This window comes from Excalfactoria chinensis, chromosome 3 (genome assembly GCF_039878825.1).
Source record: "Excalfactoria chinensis isolate bCotChi1 chromosome 3, bCotChi1.hap2, whole genome shotgun sequence".
NCBI classification, from domain to species: Eukaryota; Metazoa; Chordata; class Aves; order Galliformes; family Phasianidae; genus Excalfactoria; species Excalfactoria chinensis.
The window spans coordinates 5,536,623-5,564,501 of record NC_092827.1 but is presented as its reverse complement, the minus strand read 5'-3'; the positions used below and the strand labels follow the sequence as shown (position 1 = coordinate 5,564,501).

Below are 27,879 nucleotides of genomic sequence, written 5' to 3'. Positions count from 1 at the left end.
TCACTCGTATGAACTCGAGAGCCTGGAAATTCACCCACGTTAGTGGAATCTTTTTTAAACAGCCAACGTAATCACTGTAAAAGCAACCTTCTCTCATGTGGCTCTGTAAATGGGTCTGAGCCTTGAGGTGGTGGCGCTTCAGCTAACTGCTGAGGCTTCCCTAAGTCAGACCTCCAGGGTGTAAATCATCCCACAGGAAAGCAGAATCTAATGGAGGGCAAATGAAACATGCCCTCAAACTGCCTGTTCTTCACCAGTGATAAAGGAAATCTGGGATGATTAGCACGGATGGAGCAGCATTAAACAAGGCCAATCCCATCCTTGGTACACGCAGAAGAAAGTAAAGAAGTTGAGGAAAGATGAATGGGAAGGAAGGTAAGTAACACCGGGGCCTGAAGGATCTGGGAAGGAGTAATTTTTCCTCTTTGTATGTTACCAAAGTGTCTTAAGTACATATGAAAAGCATTCAAAACAATGCAAATCCTTCTTTGCTTCTCAGACCGAGCTCCAAATTCACAGGTAGAAATCCTTGACGATAAGAAATGAGCAAAGGCTTATTTGTATACGAAAGGTTTGAATTGTTTATCTTGGTTCATGCGGAACACTGGGAGTGCCTTCCCCAAATCACTGTAGAAATGGAATTAATCGCTTGTTTTAGTCAACGCTGCTATTTTGGCTTTTGATTTGGCACCAGAACAACAAAATCCCCGTAATCAGAAAAAAATCAATGTCTTACTTGCATGGAGCCTGTCAGATCTCTGGAACGGTTTCTTGCCCAGCCCTGGCAAGGAGTTGTCAAGCTTAACAGAGGCAGAGGAACTGAAGGTGGAGTTCTGAGAGCTGTTTGAGTGTCCATCGGATTGCTTTCCTACCCAAGCTGCACAGGAAATTGAAACAGTAAAACATGGGGCTGTACAAAGAAATATTATGCAAGACATCTGTTTGGACTGAAATACAGATTCTTTAACACGCTCGCTGCAGCTCTGGGACAAGCACTTCTATGATATTTAGACACCTTTATTCCTGTAGCGCTTATTTCCCAGCAGGCCGAGAGCAGAACAACCCTCTGTCACTCTCACATTATCACAAAACAAAGGCAAAATAAAGAGACAGACAGCCTTTTTGGTTATGGTTTGAATCCATTTTCCTTCTAGTCCCATTTGACTACATTCAGTCCACTCATGATCTTGTTAAAACATCCTTTCAGACGCAGCTTTAATTTCTACCAGGGTACACAAAAAATCCTTTCATACCTTATGTGTACGTTCTGATTTTGTACCTTTCATTCTAAATGTTCTTATTTGAGACCAGCCTCAGTAATTCCTCCTCCCCTTTCCTATCTCAGGAGATAACTTAGCTGGTGATTTCACCACCATGATTCTGCCTCACAAAGCAGTGCCACCCACATTCCTTTTCGCACCGCAGCATTATTTACTGCTGCTGGGAAGGATTTCTTCCCCAGAGTCTCCCTGCCTGCCTCTCTCTCTCCTCTTTCTAAGTGAGATGAGTTAAGAGCACTGAGAAAATACAGGCCAGTCACGTTCATCCCTGTGAACGCCACAGAGTGAGCCCTCCTGGAGCACATTTCTGTGCACACGAAGGAGATGGAAGCAGTCAGCGTGGATTTAGCAGGGGTAAATCATGCCTGAATAGCTTGATTACCTTCTGCCATCCAATGACTGGATTTGTGGATAAGAGAAGACAGGTGAATGCCAATTACTTCAATTTCAGCAAGACATTTGACATTGTGTCCTGAAATGCTGCAGGCAAGCTGAGACATTTGGTTTGGATGGGTGGGCAAATGGAAGGGAACCATCACAGGATGATAGAACTGTAGCTGACTGGCTGGTGAGAGCTGGGGAGCAAAGCTTGACAGAATCACTGAAACAAACACCCATCACCACCAGGCCAACCAAAGGTAACTGCATCGCAGGCTGCAGCAGCAGGACCACAGCTTAGGACAGACACGAGAATAATGGCTTTCTCCTTAACCTTTTAGAAAGGATCTGAACTACAAAGCTGCCTGGGAACAACAGAAAACATCGAGTATTCAGTACCCACATCGCTTACTCTGCCATTAAATGATGCATGAAGTACAGCTGATAAGTATGCCTATTTCTTTCAAATGGATGTACAGCACATGGCTGCAACCCTGCATATGTCTGCACAGATGTTCAAGAAACATTCGGGCTGTATATAACCAGCAAGCCAGGACAGATTGGTCTAGTTTTGGTTTGGATTTCTTTAGGGCTGTTTGGAAAGAGAGAATAAACAAACAAACTAAAACACAGGAAGAACTTCAAACTAAAGAAAATGAGCAAGAGATGAGGCAACATTTCCAGTTATGCGAGAGGCTGTGAGAGAGAAGAGATCCAACAATCAAACGATCAAATAAACTTCTATTTCTACAGTGGACAGGACAGGAGACCTTGGTTTTAAACCAAACTGAGGAAGGATTCTTATTGGAGACTGATCAAAACAATTTAAGGACAGAGTTAACAGAGCAGGAAGGGAGTTTCTGGCCTTCACAACGGCGTCTCTGAGAATAGAGTGAAGAAAACAGCTGTTGGGGGAAAGCACAGCAGATCCTGCCCTGAGGAAGGGATGTGGGCAAGATGAGCTCCCCGGGGCACTCCTAGTGCTGATTTCTGCTGCCTGTGTCATTTTTAGCCTGACCAGCGGATTTCAGCATAATTCACAGAATTACACCAAGAAGATCCAACAGCAAACAGCAAAATGTCCACCCGACTATTGTATTACTGCTACGCACTTCTCTCTAGTTATTTCCATACTTGTAAACCAAGTGGTGTTGCTGGGCATTTCCCTGCCTGTAAGAAGGGCAAGAAGTTGTTTTTAAGCAGACTAAGAATAGCTGAGGGTTTGAGATTGGAGAGGTAATTTTGCTGTCATCTTTTGTGTATTTTCTCTCTCATTCTTTGCGCAGCCATTCTCTCACGTAGCTGGTAATAGAACGAGAAGCGATGGCCTCAAGTTGCACCAGGGGAGGTTCAGGTTGGATATTAGGAAACATTTCTTCTCTGAAACAGTGGTCGGGCATTGGGGTGGGCTGCTTAGTAAGATGGTGGGATCTCCATCCCTGGAGCTGTTCCAGAACTGTGGGGATGTGGCACTGAGGGATGTGGGCAGTGGGAATGGTGGGGTGGGTTGGGGTTGGACTTGGGTATTGTAGAGGTCTTTTCCAACCTGAATTAGAACCCATGATTCATGACTGCCAGTCTCAGTCACTTTATCTGTGACAGAAGCCTTTGACGGCGCTGTGTTTCTCTCAGTGGTTACATTTTCATGGTCACCATCTTTCTGAGATGAATCAAGGTCAGCCATGTAAATCAAGGCCTAACGATGAAAAAACGGGGTCGTTATTAAGAAGGAGGGAATTTCCCACTCATGAAAGTGCTTGAGTTTGAAAGAGAGCACAGCATTTTACCCGTAATAATGGGTGAACAGTGGGGGTAAGAGTGAGGACTTCAGTGCTGGGACTTCAGACAGGACCTGAGGATGTGCTGCAGGATCAGAATCAGCAGGACTAAACCAAAGGAGATCCTTGCTTTTTGGTAGAGATTCCAGTCCCCCATTGTTGCTGCAGGAGGGCTTCATGTTAACGGATAACTGAGTGACAGAACAGATGTGATTCACTGCACAGAAACATAGAATCATAGAATTACTCAGGTTGGAAAAGACCTTGAAGATCATCAAGTCCATGAAGTGATGACATGAAGTGATGCCCAAAAAGAACAGCTCTCCTAACCTTACATATGCAGTGTTGGGCCCTCAAATAGAAAATAAGTCAGAAAAGAGTCTTGGAACTTCAACAGTTGTATGAAAATGCTGGTCAATAACAGGTAAAAGAAATGCTAGGAATGGTTAATGAAGGAACAACATTTAGAATACCACAGCACTGCACAAGCTCAGAATGGATGCACACCCTGAATGTTCTGCAGGGTTTTAATTCTCTACATCAGAAGTAAGGAGGACAGCAGGACTCTTCCAACTGAAAAAGAGATGTCTGCCCCAGGGCCCAGCATGACCTTGGGCTTGGTATAAACCACACAATAGAAACACAGAGCATTTGCTGCATCTTAACAACTTAAGTCATGCCTACAGAACCAGGAGCTCATCCTGGAAAGCAGTTTTGACGAGAAGAAGTGAGATAGAACTGGCCAGAAGTAACCACACACAACTTGTGACGAGCAGTGAAAACCTGCTGCTGGTAAGGAAGCAAATGTGCTGCTGGACAAGAAAGAGAAGAGCAACTCTGTTCATGGCAGGGGGTTGAAACTGGGTGATCTTTAAGGTCTCTTCCAACCTAAGCCGTTCTGCGATGATTCTGTGATCGCATTCATTTTGCATGTAGTGTAATTTCAGGAAAGCACTTGAGAATCTTTCAGGTAAAAACAGACATCTTTGGAACATGACATGAAAGCCACACTACAGAATGAGAAAACAGCCTGGAAAAGAATGAATACTAAAAGAAACTCTGCCTAATTTGCTTAGCAGTGAGAAAGACCCATCTACAGTGCATAGGAAACTAAGGGGGCTGACATTTGTCATAGGAAGATGCAGAACAGGACGATGGCACAATAAAACCCATTCAAGATCTGCTCTTAACAGAATGCACTCCTAATAAAATCCAAGGCAGGGAGAAAGGAACTAGAATATTTCAGAAACAAAACCATTTGAAAAGAGGACTTTATTCTCTCCTCCCCTAAGAGAAAGGAAAAGCAACTTGCAGACAATAACAGTGACAATGACCATGACAGGAGTGTTGCTGCCACGTACCAGGTTTTGTAGGTGTGGAGGTGCTGGCTGCCTTGACAGCCTTCAGCAGGGCGTGCTGATTAGAGGACACCGGCATGCCTGCTCTGCATTGCTGCTGCTGCTGCTTCTGCTGCTGCTGTTTCAAGGCCTGGGGAAGAAGAAATACAAAACACTCTCAGAAATCATTAATACATGGTACAAGCATCTTGATTTACAGCAGATGACAGCTGGGTTCTAACTCTGAACACATAAGAAGTCTCCATTCATTTTGCATGGTACTACAGGTACACACATTTCCTACCCTTGCACACACAGCCAAAAGCTAATGGCTGCAGAACGTCTTAGACTGAATTAGATTAAAGAAAGATATCTCCAGAGGGCACAAAGAGAAGGAATCCCAAACCTGGAGTTGGTTCAAGCAGTAATAATATAACTAACTTCAAAGTAGAAGTTCCACCATGTAATTCATTTTCACCTCCTGGAGAAGCAAGTGGCAACTGACCAAAAACATTCAAGAGAGACAGCGTCCATTAGGAAAGATATTTCTTTAATTAGGAAAGTAATAAAGAATAGAGCACCAAAATCCTCTGCTACAATAAAGGCTGTTAAGACAAGTACAGCTTTGCCAAGAAAATACCAGTGATTGTGACCAGGGAGTAAGAAGGCAATTTGGTTAAACTGCTTCTCAAACCCTTTGCTTTCAGAAGATGAACTCAAATCTCCGATAAGCAGGATACAATGCGACAGATAAAGCACCCAGCACAAGTCTTATGAGGAGCGGCTCAGGGAGCTGGGATTGTTCAGCCTGGAGAAGAGGAGGCTCAGGGGAGACCTCATGGCACTTTACAACTTCCTGGTCCAATAGCCTTGACATTGAGACTGTACCATCACAACTTGCACACACGGATGACTGTGTAGAGGACCCAGACCAACCAGCTCTGAAGCCTTGCAAAAAGGAGCTTGTTCACCCTCCTTGGCCGTCAAAGTATGATTGTGAACGTGGGTTCAGACCCCAACCAGAGAATATGGGTGATGAATGGATAATGAATTATGGATTATGAATTTCAGAATCTGAATGCCTTTTTCTCCTGTATCACCACACAATCACTGTAACCAAAGAGGAATCTCCCCGTGAGCGTTTCATCGTCCCACCAGGATGAGCGCTGACGTGCCTCTGCCCATTTAGATCCAGGTAATGCTAAACTCCAACTCACAGTTCTTCCAAAAGACTGTAAAGAACACTGTAAGGAACACATGGCTTAAGCAGCAATATGGTCTTCAAGGGTTAAACATCCTCACTTAGAAATCTGCTCTCTCTTCCCTGCAGTGATGTTATAATTACCCAGCACCGAGTCCAGCCAGCTGTCTCCTCCACTGCCTGCAAGCAAATAATCTGGGCATACTTAAAAAATACAAAAGCTTTCTTTAGGATTATGAGCGAAACAAAACTTATGGTTTTTTTCTGGTATACTCATAACAGCTTTGTCTCCCTCCTGCTATCAGTGCTTGCTTATTCTATCTAATTTTCATGAGTTTTCCTGTCTGCAGCAGGAATTGTGTTTAGGAAGAGGTGGCTGATGTGATAGTTGGACCAAATGGCAGAATTCCATCGGAACTACAATCAATGGATCGGGCACACAATGTTCTTCATTTGATCCAAAGGCACAGTGAGTTTTAGGCAGGTGGTTTAGAATGGTTTGGATGATTACAGCACTGTGCTCAGAAGATCAGATATCCCTGCGCTCCAACTTGATATACTCTCTACTCTGGGAAGAAAGTTCAGGGAGAAATGCTGCTGTGATGGAAGGCAACAATCACCAGGAACAGCTTCTGGCCCTATAGACAGCTGCACATTGGTGCAGTATGATCAAGGTACGCTACGTGTCAAGGCCAACGTGTGCTTCCCCATTTCTCTTTCTTTCTGGCTTTTCTTCCCCAGCCCAAGAAGACTGAGAACAGTGAGACTGAGAACACCGCCTAAGATTTGGACCTCACCAGGTCTGACATATTTCACTGCACACGGAGTCAGCGTTGGAACAAGAATGCTCCAGAGGTAAACATCACAAGAAGAAAGGTGGGATGAAGTGTGGGGAGAGAGGAGAGACGCAGGGGGCGGATGTAGAGGTGGGGAAGGCTGCTGGCAAGAGGAGCAGAGGGAATTTGGAGATGAAAAGTGGGAAACTATCAGGCAAGAATTAGAAAGAAGAGAGGTTTGACATCCATCTAACTCCTGCTGGAAACAAAGCTCCAGTTCATTCCATTGCTTTATCTTCACCTGCAATATTTTCCTCAACAGTATGTTCTAATTGAATCCTTATCTCTCACTGCAAATCCTTTTCCAAACACCACGGGCATCTCTAAGAGCTGAATACCATTCTGAGCGCTGGGAAAAGCTGGGAAAACCGGCTGGGAAAAGGTAAATCCTCTCCAGAACACATCAGGATTTCATCTGTCTGAGACAAGCTTCCGTAATCCCTCGACTAGCACCTCCTCTGCAGCTTGATTCATAACTCCTTGCAGATTTTTGCTTGACTAAGGACTAAGTCTAACCCTATTATAGCACTTCCTTTCTAAGGATCACGGAAAACTAAACAATGCAGCTGGGGAAACACCTGCAAATAAGATGCTCAAGGGAATCATTCATCCTGCATTTTTTCATGAACAGAACAGGACCACGTGAGGTTACAGTTATCTGTTCCATCCTGAGAGCACGCAGTAACTTCTACAGATGAGCACACAAAACAACCGGCCCTGCTCCTTCTCTCATTATGCCCACTAGAGGAGCCACGCAAAGGCTCTGCTTCCCCTTTGTCACCTCCATAAAGACACATCGGACCGAAGAATTCATTGGAAGGGAAAGTATGCCCCCAATGAGGGGAAGAAATTAAAGGATTTAATTCTTTTCTCAGAAAAACCTTCCTGTTTCTAAACCAGACTGTAGAAAGCTAAGCACATTCATCGAAAAGCTTGGGTGAAAATGGGTATCTTGTATTTATTCCCTACAATAACACTGATGAAAGTTCTAAGTGCTTTTTCAAGCAAGATGAATTGATGGGATGAATTTTAGGACAAGAGGTGATGGCCTTAAGTTGTGCCAGAGGAGATTCAGGTTGGATATTAGGAAAGATTTCTTCTCCAGAAGAGCAGTGATGCAGTGATACAGCTGCTCATGGTGAGGTCACCATCCATGGAGCTGTTCCAGAACCGTGGGGATGTGGCACTGAGGGACGTGGGCAGCGGGGTGGGTTGGGCTTCGGGATCTGAGAGGTTCTTCTCCAACCTGAATGATCCTATGGTTTAGCAAAGCCCTGTTTTATGCAATAGGCAGGAAGTCTTGACTCTGACCCACAGAGTGCGGCTTCCCTTAGAAAAATGATCTACCAGAGAAATAAAATGACTGCAGCAATCCCCAAACTCAGTTCCAGACTGTGCCACTTACCTGTTTGAGTGCCTTCTTGCTGTGCTTCTGAGACGAAGAGATGACTTTGCCTGTCTGGATGGAAGGTGACTGGCAGCTTGTCTGAGGGGAGGATGTCTGTGACAGTCTTGATGACACTGGAAGGAAACAAAACGTATGGAAAATTCAATCTTGATACATTTGCCTGCAGCGCATGAGCCAGGTCTCACCATTAAAGAACATCTCACGAGGCTCGGGAAAATTGCACCTCTAGCAAGTGTTACTCATTGTGTAAGAGAAGAATCATTTCTATTTCCTATTTGTGTATCAACAAGGCAGCTGCCTTCCTTGGAGACCCAACTGCAGTTCCTATAACTGACTTCAGATGTTCCATCTCTTGCCTATTCCTTTTTTATCGTGGAAGTAGCTTGAGAAAAAGTTCCACGGAAGTCTAAATGGAAATGCAGACATGGGCGATGGTCTGCATCTGGGATGGCCTACGGTCAGGTACCTACCTGACAGCAGCTTAAATCTGCATCCCAAGCAAGAGTTGGAGGATAAACGACATGGAAACAGGGTGGGCTGTGACTACTGCTTGTTCCTTTTCAAAAGAGATATGTATGTGAGAATAGAGAGGCTATACAGTACATGAACACACACAGTCACTGACCAACCCCAGACAGACCTTAAATTAATCTGGTCCTAGCCATGTGGAGTCCTAAAGCAAAGCTTCTCGTTCCACGTGACTGAGACTTCTGGACAGTCCCTTCACAATCAGCAAATCAGGGACGGCAATTAAACCACAGCTGCTCACATGGCTCGAATACGCCTATTTGGCACAGGGTACTCAAGATATCTTGCTGTGGCCTCAGCGGTGATGCCGTGTGGCCAACCAGGGAACCCATTTGGCATCAGTCTCTCACAATCATGGTTTTCCCTCCTGGCAAATCTGTGCTGTGTTGACCAGCAGCCATTGTTAACCCACCACATGTACAACAAGGCAGGTAAATCAGCGCCATTGGGCTGCTCAAAGCTGGTCAGCTGCTGACAATGAAATAGAGCAACAAAAAGAGACCAAAAAAAACCACAGGGACATTAATTGGAATGCCTTGCATTGCGTGACGGCCGTAACAGGACAGACGCTATGTACGTGTAGGCGAGAAGATCAGTGAGATGCTTCATATGCAATGCACTCTAAAGCTGGGAGACTGAGTGTAGCAGGCTGAAAAAAGAGAAAGTTAGCAAATTCTGGGTCTGCATATATATCTGGACAAGAATTAGTACAGATAGCAGTACCAGGCTGTACAATCAAGGGGAAAAAACAAAGTGCAGAAGAGTGTTTGAGCCCAGGGAGAAAGACGATCCCCATTATAAAGAATAACCAGCCCTGCATGTTGGCTGTTTAAACTACTGCTTCCTGCAGCAATTAACTGCAGATTAGATGAGGCTGAGCTAATCCTTTCTTAGCAGAAAGGAGTCAAGAGATAATAGCACTCTTCATTAATGATTGCTGCAGTGTGACTCTGCTCAGTGCCACCAGAGAAGGGAAATTCCCAGAGATTTTCAATGTGCTCCATGAGAAAGTGTTCTGAAAATCAGCAGGCAGTTATCATAGAATCATTCCGGTTGGAAAAGGCCTCTCAGATCCCCAAGTCCAACCCCAGCCCACCCCCCATGCCCACAGCCCACATCCCTCAGTGCCACATCCCCATGGTTCTGGAACAGCTCCATGGATGGTGACCCCACCACCTCCCTGGGCAGCTGTGCCACTGCATCACTGCTATTTATGAGAAGAAATTGTTCCTAATGTCCAACCTGAACCTCCCCTGGCACACTCGCTTCAAAAAGCAAATCCGCGCTGTCTGTCTCACTTGCACGCCATAGCGTTGGTCCCACATCAAGAAGATTTATTACAGAATGTGAGAGGATTCAGGAATGCAAAGAAAATGGTGATGGGCATAGAAAAAATGAGGGATATTCTGCATGGAAGGACCACGACTGAAACACACAAACCCAGTTAAGCATCTTCAGGTCCAGGTGAGAGCCCCATGGGGAAGCACCGCGCTTGTGGCCTCCGACGCTGCTCAGCATGAAGCAAACACAAATGCAGCTTAACATCTGAAACCCATGCACAGCAACAGGCTGACTTACTGGCTTTGAGACATTTGAATAGCAGGAACACAAACCACATCCTCTCTAAAGCCCATCACTGCAGAAACTAAAGGTTCTGCATGAAGCAGAAAATTCACTCAAATACAGGCTCCTTTGCTCTACTCTCACATTCAATCCCCATTTTAATTTTCGTGCTGTCTTGCAACTAAGCAAACAAATCTTTCAGAACCAGTAATGGCAGAACAAGCTAAAATCCACCCCTGGGAGGAGGACTCAGCCCATGAGCTGATGCCATAAAGAAACACTGCAGCAATTTGTGCATGCAAGCCCTTGGTGCTACAATGGCTGCAGACTGACAGCTGTAACCACAACAGCTTCTCAAGAACAAAAGGAGAGCTCCAAAAGCTGAGCAAGGCATGGCTGCTTGAACTCAGTTGTAGGCCCAAAGTGAAGCAGTACGGATGGGAATGGAATCCTAGAGGCAATTCAGGTTGGAAAAGACCTCTAAGATCACTCAATCCAGCCCCGATCCATCCCATCGTGCCCGATGACCACATCCCTCAATGCTGCATCTCTGTGGTTCTCAAGTTCCACGCTCATTTATGGGTCAAAAAGCAAAGAGGGATGCAAAATGTGATAGAAAGGGATGAGCAAAACTATGTTAAATGATTAGAAAATAAAAGAGAAGGCATCATATCCCCAGAACAGGAATGCTTTGGTGTGTTTCTACCCACCGGTCTTGGAAAAAGACATGGGAAAGCTGAAAAAAGATTCAGCACATGAAATAAAGACAGTTGGAAACTCCCCGCTAAGGGAAAAAGCAACACAAATTGCTCCCAAATGTACCCCTGGGTCTTTGGACCTGAAAACTCTCAGCAAGTTCACAGCCCTTTAAGGACTCAGCATGCAGCCAAGAGCAGGTATAAAGCACGGACATGCATGTACAGAGAAATACTCTTGACTCCCACAGGACGAGGCTTGAGGAGCTAAGCTTGTTTCCTTTAGATTTAAAAAGAAGTTAAGCAAAGCGAGCTCTCTCTCTTCACTTCAGGCTTTCTTAATTGGAAAAATATGCGGAGCAAAGATGACACCTCTTGATGCCATTAAATCCTAAGAGCACTTTTGGAGGGAAGCTGCAGAAATAATTACAGAATGCAAAGTGACACCTGGGAAAGCAATGAACCGAGCAAGGCGCTGCTGTTAAAACACTCCGGGAGCTGCTCTGCATTGTTTCTGCATAACCAAAGAAAGATATTCTTCATCAGCTGAAGGATGGAGACAGAATCTGACCATAAAGAATTGCAGTGGATTCAGGGATTCTTCTCGTCCCAAAGAGGAGTGAGAGATAAGGGATGGAGATGTCACCTGGATCACGGGTGGTGAGGACAGAGACAGGACTGCATGGCAGTGCCCCAAAAATCCCATAGGTACTGAAGAGTTCTGCTTTAGAGCAGTTAAACCCAAGCATGCATAGCCCAGAGAGCTCCGAAACGAATAACTCCGAACACTTGGCCCCAGATTTTAGGCCATCTGGTTCATTCACAAGGTTTCAGGACTTCCTGCTGTTGGTTTGGCTGGGAGAGGAGCTTGCCAGGTGAAATTTTAACAGTTCTCTTAGATTAAAGTTGAGGAGACAAAGTGGAACATGTGTCAGCCAAACCTCATGAAACCCAATTTGTTAGATAAACTGAGATTGGACCCAGCACAGCCCCATGTCCCAGCTGCAAAAATACTGGAGAAGATGCATCTGCAGTCAATTACCTCTGCAATCTGTGGAATAGAGGCTCCTTTACACTGCTGTCTTCTTACTTTAAGTGTAATTGACACAAAAGTATTTCTTCTGAGAAACTGAGCTGCAACAGAAGTTTAATTGAGCTAAAGGGCAAATTAAATAAGAAATTCTGTTCTGGCAGGATCTGATGACATTTTGCAAGGTGTCAGGTTCCTTCAAGATTTGCAAACCCTAAAATATCCATCAACTTTAGATAGAATAACCTGAGATGGAAGGGACCCAGAAGGATCAAGGTTGCCCAAGGAGGCTGTGGATGCCCCATCCCTGCAGGCATTCAAGGCCAGGCTGGATGTGGCTCTGGGCAGCCTGGGCTGCTGGTTGGTGACCCTGCACATAGCAGGGGGTTGGAACCAGATGGTCATTGTGGTCCTTCTCAACCCAGGCCGTTCTGTGATTCTGTAACCACCGAGTTCAACCCTGATGCTGCCTCATGTCTTCCCTTTGTTGAGTTCCAGCTCAGGCAGTACTAAGAGCTCTGCCTGAAGCCCTGGGACAGAGGAACACGCTGATTAACCACAGCTCCAGACAATGAGACAGAAGGGTTATTTGACGACGCGTCCATTCTGACACCATACCACGCCATTTGCTTTTCCATCATTGCCAAAGGCACTGCTGGGAGTGGATCCTGCTGACACCGCGGTGCTTGGGGCACTCCGTGATCTCTGCTGTCACCACGTAGCATGAGACTGAACTCTGCCAACAGGCCACCCCGCTACCCAACAAGCACCATCAAGGCTCACAATTCTCATCCGGTGCCAAATATCAGCACATAGAAGTGAGACCAGCAGGTGAAGAAGAAAGGTGAAGAAGAAAGGTGAAGACATTCGAATCACTTTGACTCCCTTCTTTTGCTCTTTTCCCGGATATCTCCTCTTAGACAAGTTATTTACTCTGTAGGGTGTGAATGGAGCAGGATGCCTCTCTGTTTGACATCACAAACCATAGGATGGTTTGGGTGGGAAATCCCTCTGGCTCCCAGCATACATCTGCTCCCTTTCCTAAAAGAAAATCTAGTAATAATCCTCCAGCTATGTTTCTCTTTCTCAACTAGTGCCGAATAAACAAGAAAACAGATGGATGTTGCTGATCCTGCTTTGGGAGAGCAAGATTAACTGCTTGGCTGCAATATCACTTTAAGCTCAGTAGTTGTGTATAACAGAACTACACAAGTCTCAGCTCATTCAGGCAGTAGTTTACTTTCTGATTTATTGCCTTCCCTTGACAGTGCGTGAAGTGCAGAACCGCACTATGGGAGCACAATGGCCTATGCAGGAAGACACCTGGAGAATCACTGAGCTGGAAAGGAGGAAACAGGGAAGCATGGGGAGATCTTACAAGGAAACAATGGGGATGATGACAGAAATCATACTTTCTTGGCCGGCACTCAAGTAATTCCTAAATCAGGATAAAGATGAAGATTTCCTTAAACTGATGTTGCAGAAAGAACTGGATGCTTTCCTTGGGCTTAGCAGGAGAAACTGAAGCACGCCAAATCGCCTCACACCACGCAACCACTTTGATTCTGTGTCTCCAAAGGTAGATTACCCTTAGGGTCACTCAGCTCAAGGTCAACCCTGGCAGCTCACTTTACCAAATACACGGACACCGTGACTGAAGTGCTAAAGATATAACAGCAGAAAATCATAGAATCATTAAGGTTGGAAAACAACACTGAGATCATCCAGTCCAACTGCCAACTCATTGCCACCGTGCCCACAGAATGAAACAAGACTACTGGAAATGCACAAGAAATGCAGGAAAAACACATCCGCAGTTGTCAAGAGAATCTGGCAGGCGAAAAACTCCCTCAGATCAGAAGAAAAAAACGTTTGCTGAAGTTTGCTGAACTTTGTGAGACCAAAATGATTCTGAGCAGAAGGCAATTTGCATGAGTTATGAGGACAACCAGAACATCCTCCCCTCCCTCCCCCCAGATATAAGTAGTGTAAAGCCAGTAAAGGATCCTGCACCTTGGTACTGCAACAGGCTCAGCAGTGTAAGCGGAGGGCTGCAGCCTTCTGAGCCATTCACATCACTGATAACTGGAAATTCAGGCTCTTACTGCACATCTCATCCTTCTTTTAAAGATCAGAGCAAATTAGTTTCAAATATAGCATGCAATAAAAGAAACTCTCAGCTTTTTAAGTGGAATCAAACTATTCTGGAGCAATGACTCCATCTACATGCAGTGCAGCAATCAGTGCCATCCTATGAATGGGTCACAGATCCCAATCATTCATTCCATCCAATAGGAATCCACAATCTGTGATGTGCTGAGAGGGTGAACTGGATTTATTACTTGGCACAGCAGAAGCACTCTTCTCTATGGTCTCCAGGTATGAGACGCTCATTCTTTACCTCTAAAAGGACCCAACTGCAGCACTGACCAAGTACAAGACACATCCCAGCACACAGACCAAGTACTCACCTCTCCTCCTGGCTGGAGCTCAGCTGTAGGAACTGTACTGTAGGAACTCTACTGGGGTTTTGTCTCTGCTTTTGTTTAGGCTTGGGAGAGTCTAACGTGAACATAAATTGAAAGAGCAGAACCAAAGTTCCTGCTCAAGATTTGCATGTGTTTCCATGGGGTTTTCTGCCTTGAAATCAACACATTCAGAAAGAAAAGGCTGAACTTTTACTAATTTGGAAAGAAATTACAGTCAAGATGGACTAAAAATACAGTACTCCCCCCCTTTCAACTATGCGCAGTCACAAGCTTAAAATAACCCAATTTTAAACAGCTAATGGGATCCAGATGTACGGCACAAAAAAGTCCTAGTGAAAGTCATCAAACACGTTCTGAGAAGCACATAAACGCCTCCTGTTTGTCCAATGCCTTTTCTGTTTTACAGGTATGCAGTCTGTCAGAAGGAGAACGGGAACTCAAGCCAGAATTCATAGCAAACCAAGACCAAAGGCACAAGGAAGACGGCCATTTCATGACAGTTCACCGCCGCACAACAGCTCTTTGCTAAAATCGAGGAGCAAAAAAATGACCAAAAATATCTTCCAAGTGCAACTTTGCAGAACTCCCACTCCTGCACTTTGCTCTGGGTGAAGCTGAGACTCTCGCTGCCGTGATGAGGATTACACATTCCTAAAATCACATTCGGTTTTTACGGACGTAATAGAGATCGGGCGTCTGCTTCATACAGAGGCTGGAGTGTATTTGGCACCGGCAGCTCTGAGAAAACAAGCTGAAGTTCTAAACAAGCAGTGGATCACTCACACATCCCCGTGCTCCATTGATTGCACTGTACCCACTGTATCATTGTTTGGTCCCAGTTCAAGGCTTTCTCAGATCCCTGTGGGATGGCAGTGGTATTCCTCGGCACAGGAGCACCCACCAGCACTATCCAAGTGTCATATGCCTCTGTTACAAGGCCACACCAACGATGGAGATCTCCCAGTCAAACCAACCCTAGGATTACCTAAACGGCACAGCAGAAGCTCTGGTTTTGGGAGGTGTAGCCATAGGGAGGGCACATGACTACATTTCTCATTTGGTTCAGGCTGGATATTAGGAAAAAATATGCTTTGTAAAGAACAATGATGCAGTGGCACAGCTGCCCAGGGAGGTGGTGGGATCAACGTCCATGGAGCTGTTCCAGAACCGTGGGGATGTGGCACTGAGGGACATGGGCTGGGGTTGGATTTGGGGATCTGAGAGGTCTTCTCCAACCTGAATGATTCTGTGATTCTGAGCATGGAGCACATGTAGGAGCACCAGCCATGGACTGTGCTGCAGGCGGTGCATCCAAAAGGAATGACAAGTCCTCAACCCAACATGCTCAGAACCTATGTATAAAACAGAGGGAATGAAGTGGTAATAAAAGACTGGCAATCTACATCCTTATCACTTTTGAAACTGATGTGACATCAAGTGTTCTGGAGGATGCACAGTAATGACAGACAAAGTCACAGCTCCTCGTGTGCTTGTAAAAACAAAACCATGAGCATCAAAATGCTCTGAATTTGGAGATACTCTACTGGCCTAAAGAGCACTTTTTCAGCTGTTGAAACGTAAGGCAACTATTTCACATAAACACACTAGGAAATGATGGTGCTAATTACCTCAAATGACAGCACATTAGCCAACACCAATTACTTGTTCTGTTTTGTTAATAATATAGTATAGGAAAAAAGTGAAGTTCTCCTTAAAAGATAAGTTCTCCTTATCTGTTCTTACCAGCCTACCTGTGTCACTCACTAGGGGGGGTACACCCTCCTGGACTTTCCCTTTCTAGTCTCCACAGATATTTTCTTTCTCTGGATCATGGCTGATGTGCAATAACCACAGAGGAGGTGTCTTATGCTACTTTGCAGCATCATTCAGCAACATATTGACTGTTTTGAGCATTACTTGCCACTGCCTACTAATACCACAGCATACTGAGGACACAAGGGCTCATGAGCTGGCACAATGTATCTGGAGCACAGCAGGTCTCCTACGGTGCATCAGCAACTGATCTGCACTATTGGTCTGTTGCCATCATAAGGAAGCTTTACTTCTCCCACCCACGAGTCTGACATTCATCTATACATGAGATCTCACACCTCCCACCCATTCGTCTGACATCCATCCAAACACACGAGGTCTTACATCTCCCACCCACGAGTCTGACATCCATTCATACACACAAGGTCCCACCTACGCATACATGCATCATCTCCCACCTACAAGGCTGATATCCATCCATACATATGAAGTCTTACATCTTCCATATGTGAGTCTTCCATCCAGCCATACACACAAGGTTCTCCATCTCCCATCTACAAGCCTATCCATCCATCCACCCATCCACCCATCCATCCATCCATCCATCCATCCATCCATCCATCCATCCATCCATCCATCCATCCATCCATCCATCCATCCATCCACCATCCATCCATCCATCCATCCATCCATCCATCCATCCATCCATCCATCCATCCATCCACCATCCATCCAAGGCTCTACATCTCCCACATACAAACCTTACACCCATCTATCCATACAAAGCCTTACCTCTCCCTCCCCAGGGGTAGCCCCATCCCCTACCTCGAACCATCCTGGCATTCATCAGGCCCCTGGCTGAGCTGATGCAAGCTGTTGGTCAGGCACAAAGCTACCAGCCTTTTGTCACTAGCTTTCTATCTGTAGGACCACTGAGGTGTGCTGGCTCACAACGGGGTCTCCATGACTGCCTCAGTCCTCCCCAGGTCTGAAAAGGGAGCACACAGCTTAAAGCTGTGGGAGAAAATCTCTGAGCAGCTCTGCTGACCCTGAGCATCTCCACAGCAGATACTCAGAGGACAGCGCAAGCGGGGCTGCATGCTTCACGTTTTGTTATGGGGTGCCAGAACACGTTTCTAGGTTGCTGACTCAAACAGTGCAGATGAGAGGTGGCCAAACACGAACTGTGTAGGAAGCTACTGTAGGCGTTCGGAGAAGGGAAGATGTGGTCACGTTTCTTTGAACTCCCCTCCAGGTTCGTGCATCGCGCATCGCCACAGTGCAATAAGGCAGGCAGCACAGCTACCCTCTTCCTTGCATATGATGAGCTCTGTTACAGACAGGTAACAATTAATTCATCACCTCTCAGGTCTCTTTGATGATTTTTACTGCAGCTTATCTCTGCCAATACACATTCTATTAGAAAAATAGCAGTTTTAAACTCTTGGATCCTGACGACTACTGAGCACCTCCAGCTCCTTCTTAAACTAAAAGAGGGAAGATTTAGGTTAGATGTTAGGAAGAAATTCTTTACTCAGACAGTGAGGAGGTACTGGCACTGCTGCTCAGAGGCCAGTTATGCCCTCGGCAGCCTGATCTGGTGTGGGGCACTCAACTAAGTTATCTTAAAGTACCCCTCCAACCCAACCAGTCCATGGCTCTATGATCTTTAAGGACCCTTCCAACCCAACCAGTCCATGGCTCTATGATCTTTAAGGACCCTTCCAACCCAACCATTCCATGGCTCTACGATCTTTAAGGACCCTTCCAACCCAACCAGTCCATGGCTCTATGATCTTTAAGGACCCTTCCAACCCAACCAGTCCATGGCTCTATGATCTTTAAGGACCCTTCCAACCCAACCAGTCCATGGCTCTATGATCTTTAAGGACCCTTCCAACCCAACCATTCCATGGCTCTATGATCTTTAAGGACCCTTCCAACCCAACCAGTCCATGGCTCTACAATCTTTAAGGACCCTTCCAACCCAACCAGTCCATGGCTCTATGATCTTTAAGGACCCTTCCAACCCAACCATTCCATGGCTCTATGATCTTTAAGGACCCTTCCAACCCAACCATTCCATGGCTCTATGATCTTTAAGGACCCTTCCAACCCAACCAGTCCATGGCTCTATGATTTTTAAGGACCCTTCCAACCCAACCATTCCATGGCTCTATGATCTTTAAGGACCCTTCCAACCCAACCATTCCATGGCTCTATGATCTTTAAGGACCCTTCCAAATCAGCCCGTTCTGAAGTACTGTGATTCTATGACTTGACTGAGAGCCCGCAGGGGAAGCAATCCCTTGTGCAGATCCAACCCAATGATGCTCCAATGCAGTCCTATGACAGGGTTGTAATGTGTCCATGTTGTCTATAGAAGTGCAGAAAACTCAGCTCAGATTAAATTTAGTTTCTTCTTTGCTACTGAGAGATCAGTTCCTAGAGACCACTACCAAAAACATCAAAATAAAGCCATTAGGGCTCTTCCTTGTACAGTTGTTCGTGATTAACTGCTCTTCCCGATTCCCTCCAGATGTGAATGACCACTCAGGAGAGATCCACATGTAGAATTAACTGGGAACAGAAATTCCAGCCCACACCCCAAACTGATTCCCAATGGAGGTCAAGCGGTGTTTAAAAGCCCATCTCTGCTGACACCAAGGTTACACTCACTGTTCCTGCCGATGACCCGTCCCACTGCTTATTTCTGCAAACCAGCTTAAAAATGCAGGTGTAATGTCATGGAAATGGAAAATCGTTCTGCATTTACAGCAGGAATGTGAAGTCTTGGGCTGAGGCGCTGCCTGGGCAGTGCATTACATTGTAAACTAAGGGCTTTTAAGTGGACAGAAAATCAATTTCCCTATACTACGTTCTCAGCAGCAGCTGAAGTGATTTTGCTGCTATTAAAAGATACTCCCCGTTCCCCTGACAGACACCGAAAATGGAGAAACCAAGCCCCAAAAATAATGTTCGTCAAGTAAAATCAAGTCTTAAAAAGGTCACCTGAACTACCAGCACTGCCACTTCAGTGCCTGCCACGAGAACCACAGAGAAAATACCGCATGCTGAGAAACAGAAATCACCCCAAAGCCAAACTGCTACAGACCCTGTTAGGATGAGTGCAAGGAGAAGAAGCACTAAAAGCATCCGCAGCACGGGTGCGTTTTTATTCTGAGTTATCAGCTGTTTATGCATCAGGGTGTATTACACATGGCTATGACTCCTTCAGTGCTGAAGATGATGACAAAGCTGGTGGTAATCGGTGTTACGACAGGACTCGGCTGCTCCTGACACTGAAAATACAAAGAGGCAGTTATACTGCAAACGCTTTGCTGTAGATCAGAGAAGCGTAGGAGAAATGTCAGCTCCTCCGCAGTGAGCACAGGGCAGTGCTGTCTAGACAGTACTTTTAGAATGCACGTCACCCTTTTCTTGAATATCAGTGAAGCAAAAAAGCATTTTTATCCCCTACAGGTGAAGCAAGATGCTTTCGGTCACTTGGGGCAAAGCTGCACAACATCCAACGTTTATGAAGCCTCCTCACATCCCTACAGCTCAATATGTAGGTATATATAAGCTGCATGTAATTTAAGTATTGGTCGGACATAGAATCATAGAATCAGTGAGGTTTGATAGTATCAGGTTACTTGGAAGAACACAGAGGCTGATTGAAAATTCACAGGACTCGTATTACGATGACCTCAGGAAAGTGGTATTTTCATAGCTATAGAATGGCTGGGTTGGAAGGGACCTTCGCATCCAATGAGCTCTACCCACTGCCACAGGCTGGGTGTCCCACACCAGCCCAGCTCTTGAACAATGTGTGCTGTTTTCATCTGGAGTGTAAATACAACCAGGTGTGTTGGAAAAGCACAATGAGGATGGAATGGCCTGAGCTGGAGCTTTCATTTCTAAGTGCCACCGACCACGAGCCATCAGACAGCTGCTGCTGAGGGTCACGACTTCTGCCTGCAAAATACCCTATTTAAGCAAAGCATGTTTTTTGCATGCAGACATGGAAAACACACAACCTCAGTATCAGAGCACACGTGGTTCAGTATTGATTCAACGTGGAACAGCAAGCCTCAGCTTAAAGGCACACAGAGGTTAAAGGAGGAACCCATCATGCTGGTGAAATGGGAAGGTCAGTCTACACTCAGAAACAGCTTCACATACATGGAAACCAAACCTCTAGAATATAATGGGGAAGGAATTCCACATAATCACGGTACTGTTCGTGTTCAAAAGATCTTGACAACCAAGTCCGACCATTAAGCCATTACCACTGTGCTCACTCACAGAATCATTCAGGTTGGAAAAGACATCTACCACCCCCACGACCAACCCCAACCCAGCCCACCATGCCCACGTCCCTCAGTGCTACACCCCCACGTCCCTTGAACACCTCCATGGATGGTGACCCCACCACTGCATCGCTGCTCTTTCAGAACAGAAATTGTTCCTAACATCCAACCTGAACCTTGCAATTTAAGGCCACTGCATCTCAGATTTCAAGTAGATCCTTTAAAACACGAGCATTCCCGCTGCTTTTAGCGCAGGCAGCAGCCCGAACCCTGTAGTTTCGAATGGGCTTTCCCTGAAAACCTGTATTTGCCTCTTGTCAGCTGGAGACTGATTGAATGAGTGCTGTGCCACCACCCACACAGCCCCTTCCTGCACAGCCTGCGCTCAGCTCAGCAGAAAAACAGCTCTGACTGCAAGACGGCGGAGGTACGAGGTCTGGATGAAATGGAACAATACATCAATTTCCAGCGACTCTCAACAACCACACATGCAACAGATCGGTTTAGCCTATAGCTGAGGGAAACCATGTGAGTGCAGGCAGAGCGTATCAGGGCACCGGGGCTCAGAGCTCAGCAAGGAGCAGTGTCACGGCTCGCCTCGAGCAGCTGCAGATGCATGCAGCAGCTTTCAGTTCCCCCTTGCTATGAGCGCTGCAATGTGCTCCTCACGTCAAATCCATGCAAAACTCACGCACAAAATCCTCTGTTGTAAAGCTTCAATTCATAACCCATCTTTCCGTGCACCTGAATGCCCCCCAAGCAGGCTTGAGCTCTCTGCCAATAGCTCCCGTGACCACAACATCTACAGAAATAAAACTGCTGGGGAATGAGCCTTGGATACCTTACAGCTCATTGAGTGCATAGTATGGCACAAAGCGGAGGACACCCCAACCTTATAAATAGGGAAAAAGGGACATTTTTGGTGTTGCATGACACTTGCTACACTGTATGTGACACTTGGGAAACAGCTTCCTCCTGAGTCACGAGCACAAACAGGAACTGGCTGCATTCAGAAGAGCTGAGATATTTCAACCAAACCTTTAACAGGAAGAAACTAAATGACATAACCCAACACAGTTCTTTTGAATTCTCTTTTTGTTTTTTTTTATCACCTTTTCCTTTGCATTTGTTGTGGGCTGGTGGCAGCCAAACACTTGCTGAAGGCATTGCTGTGATCAGTGTCAATTACAGAAGCTGCCAGCAAAGCCAGCACGTGGCCTCCAATGCTCTGGTGTCTGACACTCCTCCAGACTAAAAGATAACGCACTGAAATCCAGGCAGGGAACGGGGCTTTATTTCATTGAATCATAGCATCGTTAAGCACCGTCATTAAGGTTGGGAGAGATTGTTAACACCTGACTTTATTCCCCCTTTTTCCCTCGGGGGAACACCAGGAGCATCCAGCATGGCAGAAATTACAGGAAAATCCAATGTTGAATGCTGCTTTTTAACTAATATAAGCCAGGAAAGAAGTCTGGGCAGATCTACAGTGCAATGAGATAGCTTTATTTGGGGTTGGAACTAGATGACCCCTTAAGGTCCTTTCCAACTCAAGCCATCCTGTGATTCCATTTGCACCAGCATGCAAAGCCAGGTCTTTGCACTGCTCAAATTGCACTTAAGCCAGCTGAAGTTTTGCAGCTGGTTGTAGAAACAAGACTAAGTTGCACATGTTTTATTTCCAGACTCCATAAGCACAGGCTACACAGTGGAGCTCAGAAACAGCCCCAGACGTACAAATGAGGTGTAGCACGCAGACAGCAACGCCGAGCTCACTGCATTTCTTGTTCGTGGAGTGCATTACAACAACAAATGGCAAGTTGCCCCAAAACCATAGTGAAAAAGATGATAAAAGCATCTGGAAGTGAGATATTTACACTTTGAGTTTCAGGATGATTGAAAAAGAACGTGAAACCAAAGTGTTTTGGTGGCAGCCCTTTACAAGCGCCGCACCCCAAAAAGCTCTGCTTTTATTCTCAGTCTCAAAAGGCTACAGCCGAGAAACCGTTTCCCATCAGGGCCAAAGAAAAGCTGTCTGTGTCTCACCGCCCAGCAGCACAGAGCCAAAACAAACCCCACTCCATCCCCTACAATACAAAGCCGCAGCAGCAGCCGCCTGCTGGAGCAGCACCCCCTTACCTTCCAGTGGAACTGCACGGAGCTGCTCCATGAACATGATTTCTTCTGCTTAAAACCTGCGATCTCGGGGCTTCCTCCAGCCTCCTGCTTATGCACAGATGTACAGGCAATAATGCAGGAGGGTTGTTTTAAATTTTCTCCTCCGTGCTCCTGATTGGCTCAGCTCAATGCCCATGTGGGTCTACAAACGCGAGGTTTCTACCCTCTTTAAAAAATCAAAGTGTCAGGTTGTTTTTTTTTTTGCTGCTGTCAGAGCACTTTACTTTTGTGCATATAAGGAAGTGGCTGTTGATGTTATCTGAACGTGCTTCCTGTTTTATATGTATATGAGCAAGAAATGATGGCACGTAAAGCTGAGCCGCGGTTTCGGAGAGCTCAAGTCGAAGCCTCCGAGCAAAACGCAATAACGGGAGCACACCTCATCTGCTCGCTGTCCACCGCGGTTTGCACTCACTTCACTGACTCCCATCAGAGATCTGTGCCCTCCCAACAACAACACCCCCCCCTCCCTTTGCAATGAGCTGTGTGAGCATCGCTTCTTAACGAGGTTCTGGGATGCTTCCAATGGCAAAGGGTTCACCGTACCCCAACTACCGCGCAGGTAATAAAGCAGCCAGCAGCCAGGCAATGCCACCAGAGCACCCTGTCTGAATTTGGGGCTATTAGTTTGGGTTTTTAAAGCAGGAAGGAGTCCTCCAAGTGTTTCATGTAAGCATCCAGGAAGCGGCCGTGTAGGAGTGCTGCGTTCCAGAGCTGATGCTGTGGAACAAAAGGGGATGGGGACCTAATTGGAATTTCATGTCTTTTTGGGTTATTTCAAAGCAGAGCAAACAAACATACAACTAAAAACTTGCTTCTGTGCAGAAATTCTTCCACTCCACCTCTTGGATATTAAATGCAAGTTATTTCTTGCATATATCAATACAATTAAACTGCAGGGTTTGCTAAACGAAGTCGAAAAGAAAGCCTTTCAGACGCATGCAGTAAGTGAAACCTATGAGCTGAAAGCTATGGGATAAAACAACACCAAGAGCACAAGGTCTGGGTTGGAAGGGACCTCAAGGGGCATGAAGCTCCAACCCTCCTGCTGTCAGGACGCAATTTATTTCATATGAACACCAGAAATCTGATGACATTGACTTATTCAAGTCCAACCCTCAACCCACCACAACTGCACCCACTAAAGCAAGCCATGTCCCTATTGCTTTCATTTTAAATCTGCAAGGAAAATCTCTGTTACAGGTGGGGAAAGAATGAAGGAGTCAGTGTTCTTAATGTCCGCCCTGGAGTAGGGCACCTTTATAAAGGTGTTTAAAAGAGTGTCTGGCGAACAACTGAGCTTAATCAGCATCTATATGGCCATGAGGCTACAAGATGGAGACTTTAAATAAATAAACACATAAATACACAAATAAAGGTATTTTTGGATACCAAACCAACAGGTTGGATAATAGAAAGCATTTCTTTCTTGAAGGAGTGGCACAGCTGCCCAGGGAGGTGGTGGGGGTCACTGTCCATGGAGATGTTCCAGAACTGTGGGATGTGGCACTGAGGGACGTGGGCATAGTGGGATGGGTTGGGGTCAGACTAGAGGATCTTGGAGCTCTTCTCCAACCTGAATGGTTCTGGGATTCTATGAGCAAGGTGTCTGCAGTGTCTGATAGCATCCAAAGGAGCAGGGCTGCTCAGTGGTAATGAGATGAGAGAGAAGAGAGGAAGATCACAGAGAGAGCAAACACACCCTGCAAAACAAAAGGTACGGAGGTCACCAGCGCTCAGGGGAGGCCCCTGCTGTGGTTGCTGACTTCCTACTGCTTATCACTGACACAGCAGCACAAAAAGGTATCAAAAAAGGTAAATTTGTCATGATGGTTGAATTTGTCCCTGTGTAGAAGAACAGAGGAATATAACATGTGACCAGGCAATACAAATCTGTTTTCACACTGTGCAGTAAGAGGGAGCTTACTAAGAGCCCACACTCTCATAATAAAGCCTTTGAAAGAAGAAAGTACCAGGGAACTTGTTTATGGCTTTAAGTGTTCTTTTGTGTAACATCGGCTTGAAAAATGTTATTTTTTACATGGAGTTTCTGAGTTCTGGTTGAGCAAAGTGCAGGTTTTGGTGTTTTAATAACAAACATCTTTAGAGAGAGATCTCTTAAAGAACTTCACACATCACGGCACAGTAATATTAAGCTTCCTATAAAGGGGAACCATAATGAAACACGGAAACAACCTACAAAGAAATTAAGCAGCGCATCTAAAAGGACAAAGTCAAAGCCAATGGCAAAGACATCGCTTATATTAACCATAATAGCTTCCTTGGGTTGGGGCAAACTGAGGTACATGCACAGTGGTGAACTGCTCCATCCCTGGAGGAGCCCGAATGCCAGGCTGGGTAGGGTCATATGCAGACACCAGCTCACAGCAGGGGCTGCACTGAATGGTCTTTAAGGTCCCTTCCAACCCAACTGTTCTATGATTCTATGACGTACCTCCTCATCTTGCTTTTCTACCTGTTCCCTGCACAGAGGCCCAGCACCTTCAGCCAGAATAGCATTTATAGGACTTACACTGAGCTGTAAATACAGAGGCTGTGCTTCCATTTCCACTCTTGCAGTGCCTTGCTGGCACAGGGGCAACTCAGGCTGCACAGAGCTCTGCAGGGCCTGGTAGCAATTCCACACATCTGCAGCCCCAACAACTCATTGCACAGTTGCCATCCCTGCTCCAGCAAGGTGGTGTACGTGGATTTTCTTAAAGAGAAGCTTAAGGAAAACACCGTTTCCGCTCAGAACCCGTGAATGCCTTTGTGTGACGCTAAGAGGTGGGTTCATTAACAATTAAGAGCTGCTCAAACAAAGGAAAACAAACCTCAGGGGAACAGAAGGAAAATACCTGGCGACACCACTGACCACAGCCACGCTTTTAATCATGAAGTTGTTGGCTTTGAGTGCATTTAAGCACCGCGATTCCTAGAAAGAAGAATAATCATTACCTGGCCACAAAAGAAGTGCAATATTCCCTTTGTTTATTTGTACTGGAACTGCTACCTTGAAATCTTCTGCTTTCAGCTCCAGGTAACTTGTGCCACCCCTTTCAGCCTACAGATTCCCTTCCTTCTTCCTCTGGTTCCCGAACCATACAGGGTTCTGCTTACACACAAAATACGTGCACATATTGTGAGGCAAACAACCTCTCTGTAAGATTTCTGCATTTCCTTGCAAGTTTTTTTTCCATAACATCCCATTGGAGGTACAGACGACGCAGCCCCTAAAAAATCCCTTAGTGGCCCAATCATTTTGAGAGGCTTTCTTAGAAATGAATGTATTTTAGCCAGGCTACTCATCCTTTCCCTTTCAAAGGATTAATTTGGAGTCGTCTAAACTTTTAACACCACCTATTTTGTGGTGTTCTAAACGCTCACAATTCTACCTAACAAGTTCGTCTAGGTTTGTTTACTTGCACTATGCAGAAAACCCCATACACAGTGGGGTCCACGCAACCCCAGCCGATCCGAATGCTCCATTGCATGGCTCCAGCAGTTCCACAAAGCTGCTTACGCGCCTCCACCGCTGCAATGGAAATAAGCTTTTAATTTTGTTGCATGTCAGCCAGGAAATTCTGTGCATGACTGAGTAGAAAAGGAAAGGATCACATTAAAGGGTAAAGCTGTAACAGCAGCAGCTGTGCTGGAAGATGCAGGAATACCCACAAGAGAAAGGTGTGGCCTCTGCCTAAAAGAGCAAAGGATTCGTAGTAAACGTACACTGCATCCTCAAATTCTATTATGGCTTTTAATTAATTCAACATTTAAACAGATACTTGACCAGAATTCTGAAGGAGGAACGAAGGTTCAGACACTGATTGAATGAATGGGTTCTGGAACTAGACGTGGGCAAAGGGAACTGCAATGTATTACCAAGACGTGATGCAACCACTGACAGCATCCAGCCAGACACCGTGTCAAGATACCAGGATTGAGAAGGGAGTGGAATGTATTATTTCCTCGGCTTGTTCCCCCACAGCACCAGAGATGTTATTCTGCAGGACATTCAGAATTCAGCTGCTCTTGAAACACTGCTGAACTTCACTGTATTATTTACAAGTGACTGACGTTTGAAAGAGATTAAATACTCAACTGTACAAAATACCTAAACACTAATTGAGTTTGTAGGGGAAAAAAGTCCAAAGCAGGGAAATGGAGCCCAGACCTGCAGATCCATCCGTCCCCATAAGGAGCTGTAATCTCAGAGCCTCTGTGCTCACTCCTAGTCAATGATGCACTGAGAGAGGCCACGATCTGAAGGTGCAGTGGTCTCAGGGAAGAAGGGTTAGAGTTAGGCCTAGGGTTCAATAGAAGGCTCAGGGTAAAGGGAAAACCTGGAAAAGAACCCAATGCTGCCATTCCTAGGTCTGAAGCACAGTCTGCTGGTATCAAGGACTTATACACAGATATTTAATTGCAAATACTTCGCCTTCAGTTTCAAGTTATGCTGTACTTACGATGTAAGTTCAAATCTGGAGCATAAACTGTAAATGAGATTTCAGGCTCCTGTAACGCCCTGTCTTTGTATGGCAACCTGTGTTACCATCTCTCCTGAACAGGAAAAATTACCTTTCCTTTTCCATCTGCTTTTCTTCCCATCCTTGTTCGTGCACCCATCACTGCTGCTGCTGCTGCTGCTGTTCTCAGAGCTCTGTGAGTCAGACTGTGCATCGCTGCTTTCCTCCGAGCCATCTGAGAGCTCCTTCAGCCCATCCGGAACGTCCTTCTGCAAATGGAGCCAACAGGTCAGTAAACCCGTTCAGTGAGAAATCCCTCACTTAAAAACATTAAGTTGCAGTTTCCTTCCTTTAGCCAGTGCCTGTCATTGACTTTTTATGCAGCAAAGACGTGTCAGAACAGCTCAGCTTCAGGCCTTCCAGTGCTTTCTGCTAGCCCGCATAAAACACATGCCCTCTGGCGTGGCTCTTGCACTTCCCTGTCACCATCTCACATCTCCCTCCCTGCATACCCACTGTAGTTGCCTATCCCCAGTCACCATCTATAGCACACTGTAACACGCCGTGGTGAACTGCAATGCACTACAAGTCATCTGCAGGTTCAGCATTCCCACACACAGCATTTC

General features: G+C 45.8%; 1 protein-coding gene across 1 annotated transcript in view; it reads right to left on the bottom strand.

Annotated features, from left to right (window-relative positions):
• The window catches only part of ASXL2 (ASXL transcriptional regulator 2), a 76,322-nt gene that overhangs the window by 17,632 nt on the left and 30,811 nt on the right, over nt 1-27,879 (bottom strand). The window contains exons 4-7 of the mRNA XM_072332391.1: nt 27,366-27,522; nt 8,216-8,331; nt 4,798-4,924; nt 737-877 (exon numbers count right to left, since the gene is read on the bottom strand). Of these exons, the coding sequence (XP_072188492.1) occupies nt 737-877; nt 4,798-4,924; nt 8,216-8,331; nt 27,366-27,522 (541 nt within the window). The remainder of the gene's footprint in view (nt 1-736; nt 878-4,797; nt 4,925-8,215; nt 8,332-27,365; nt 27,523-27,879) is intronic.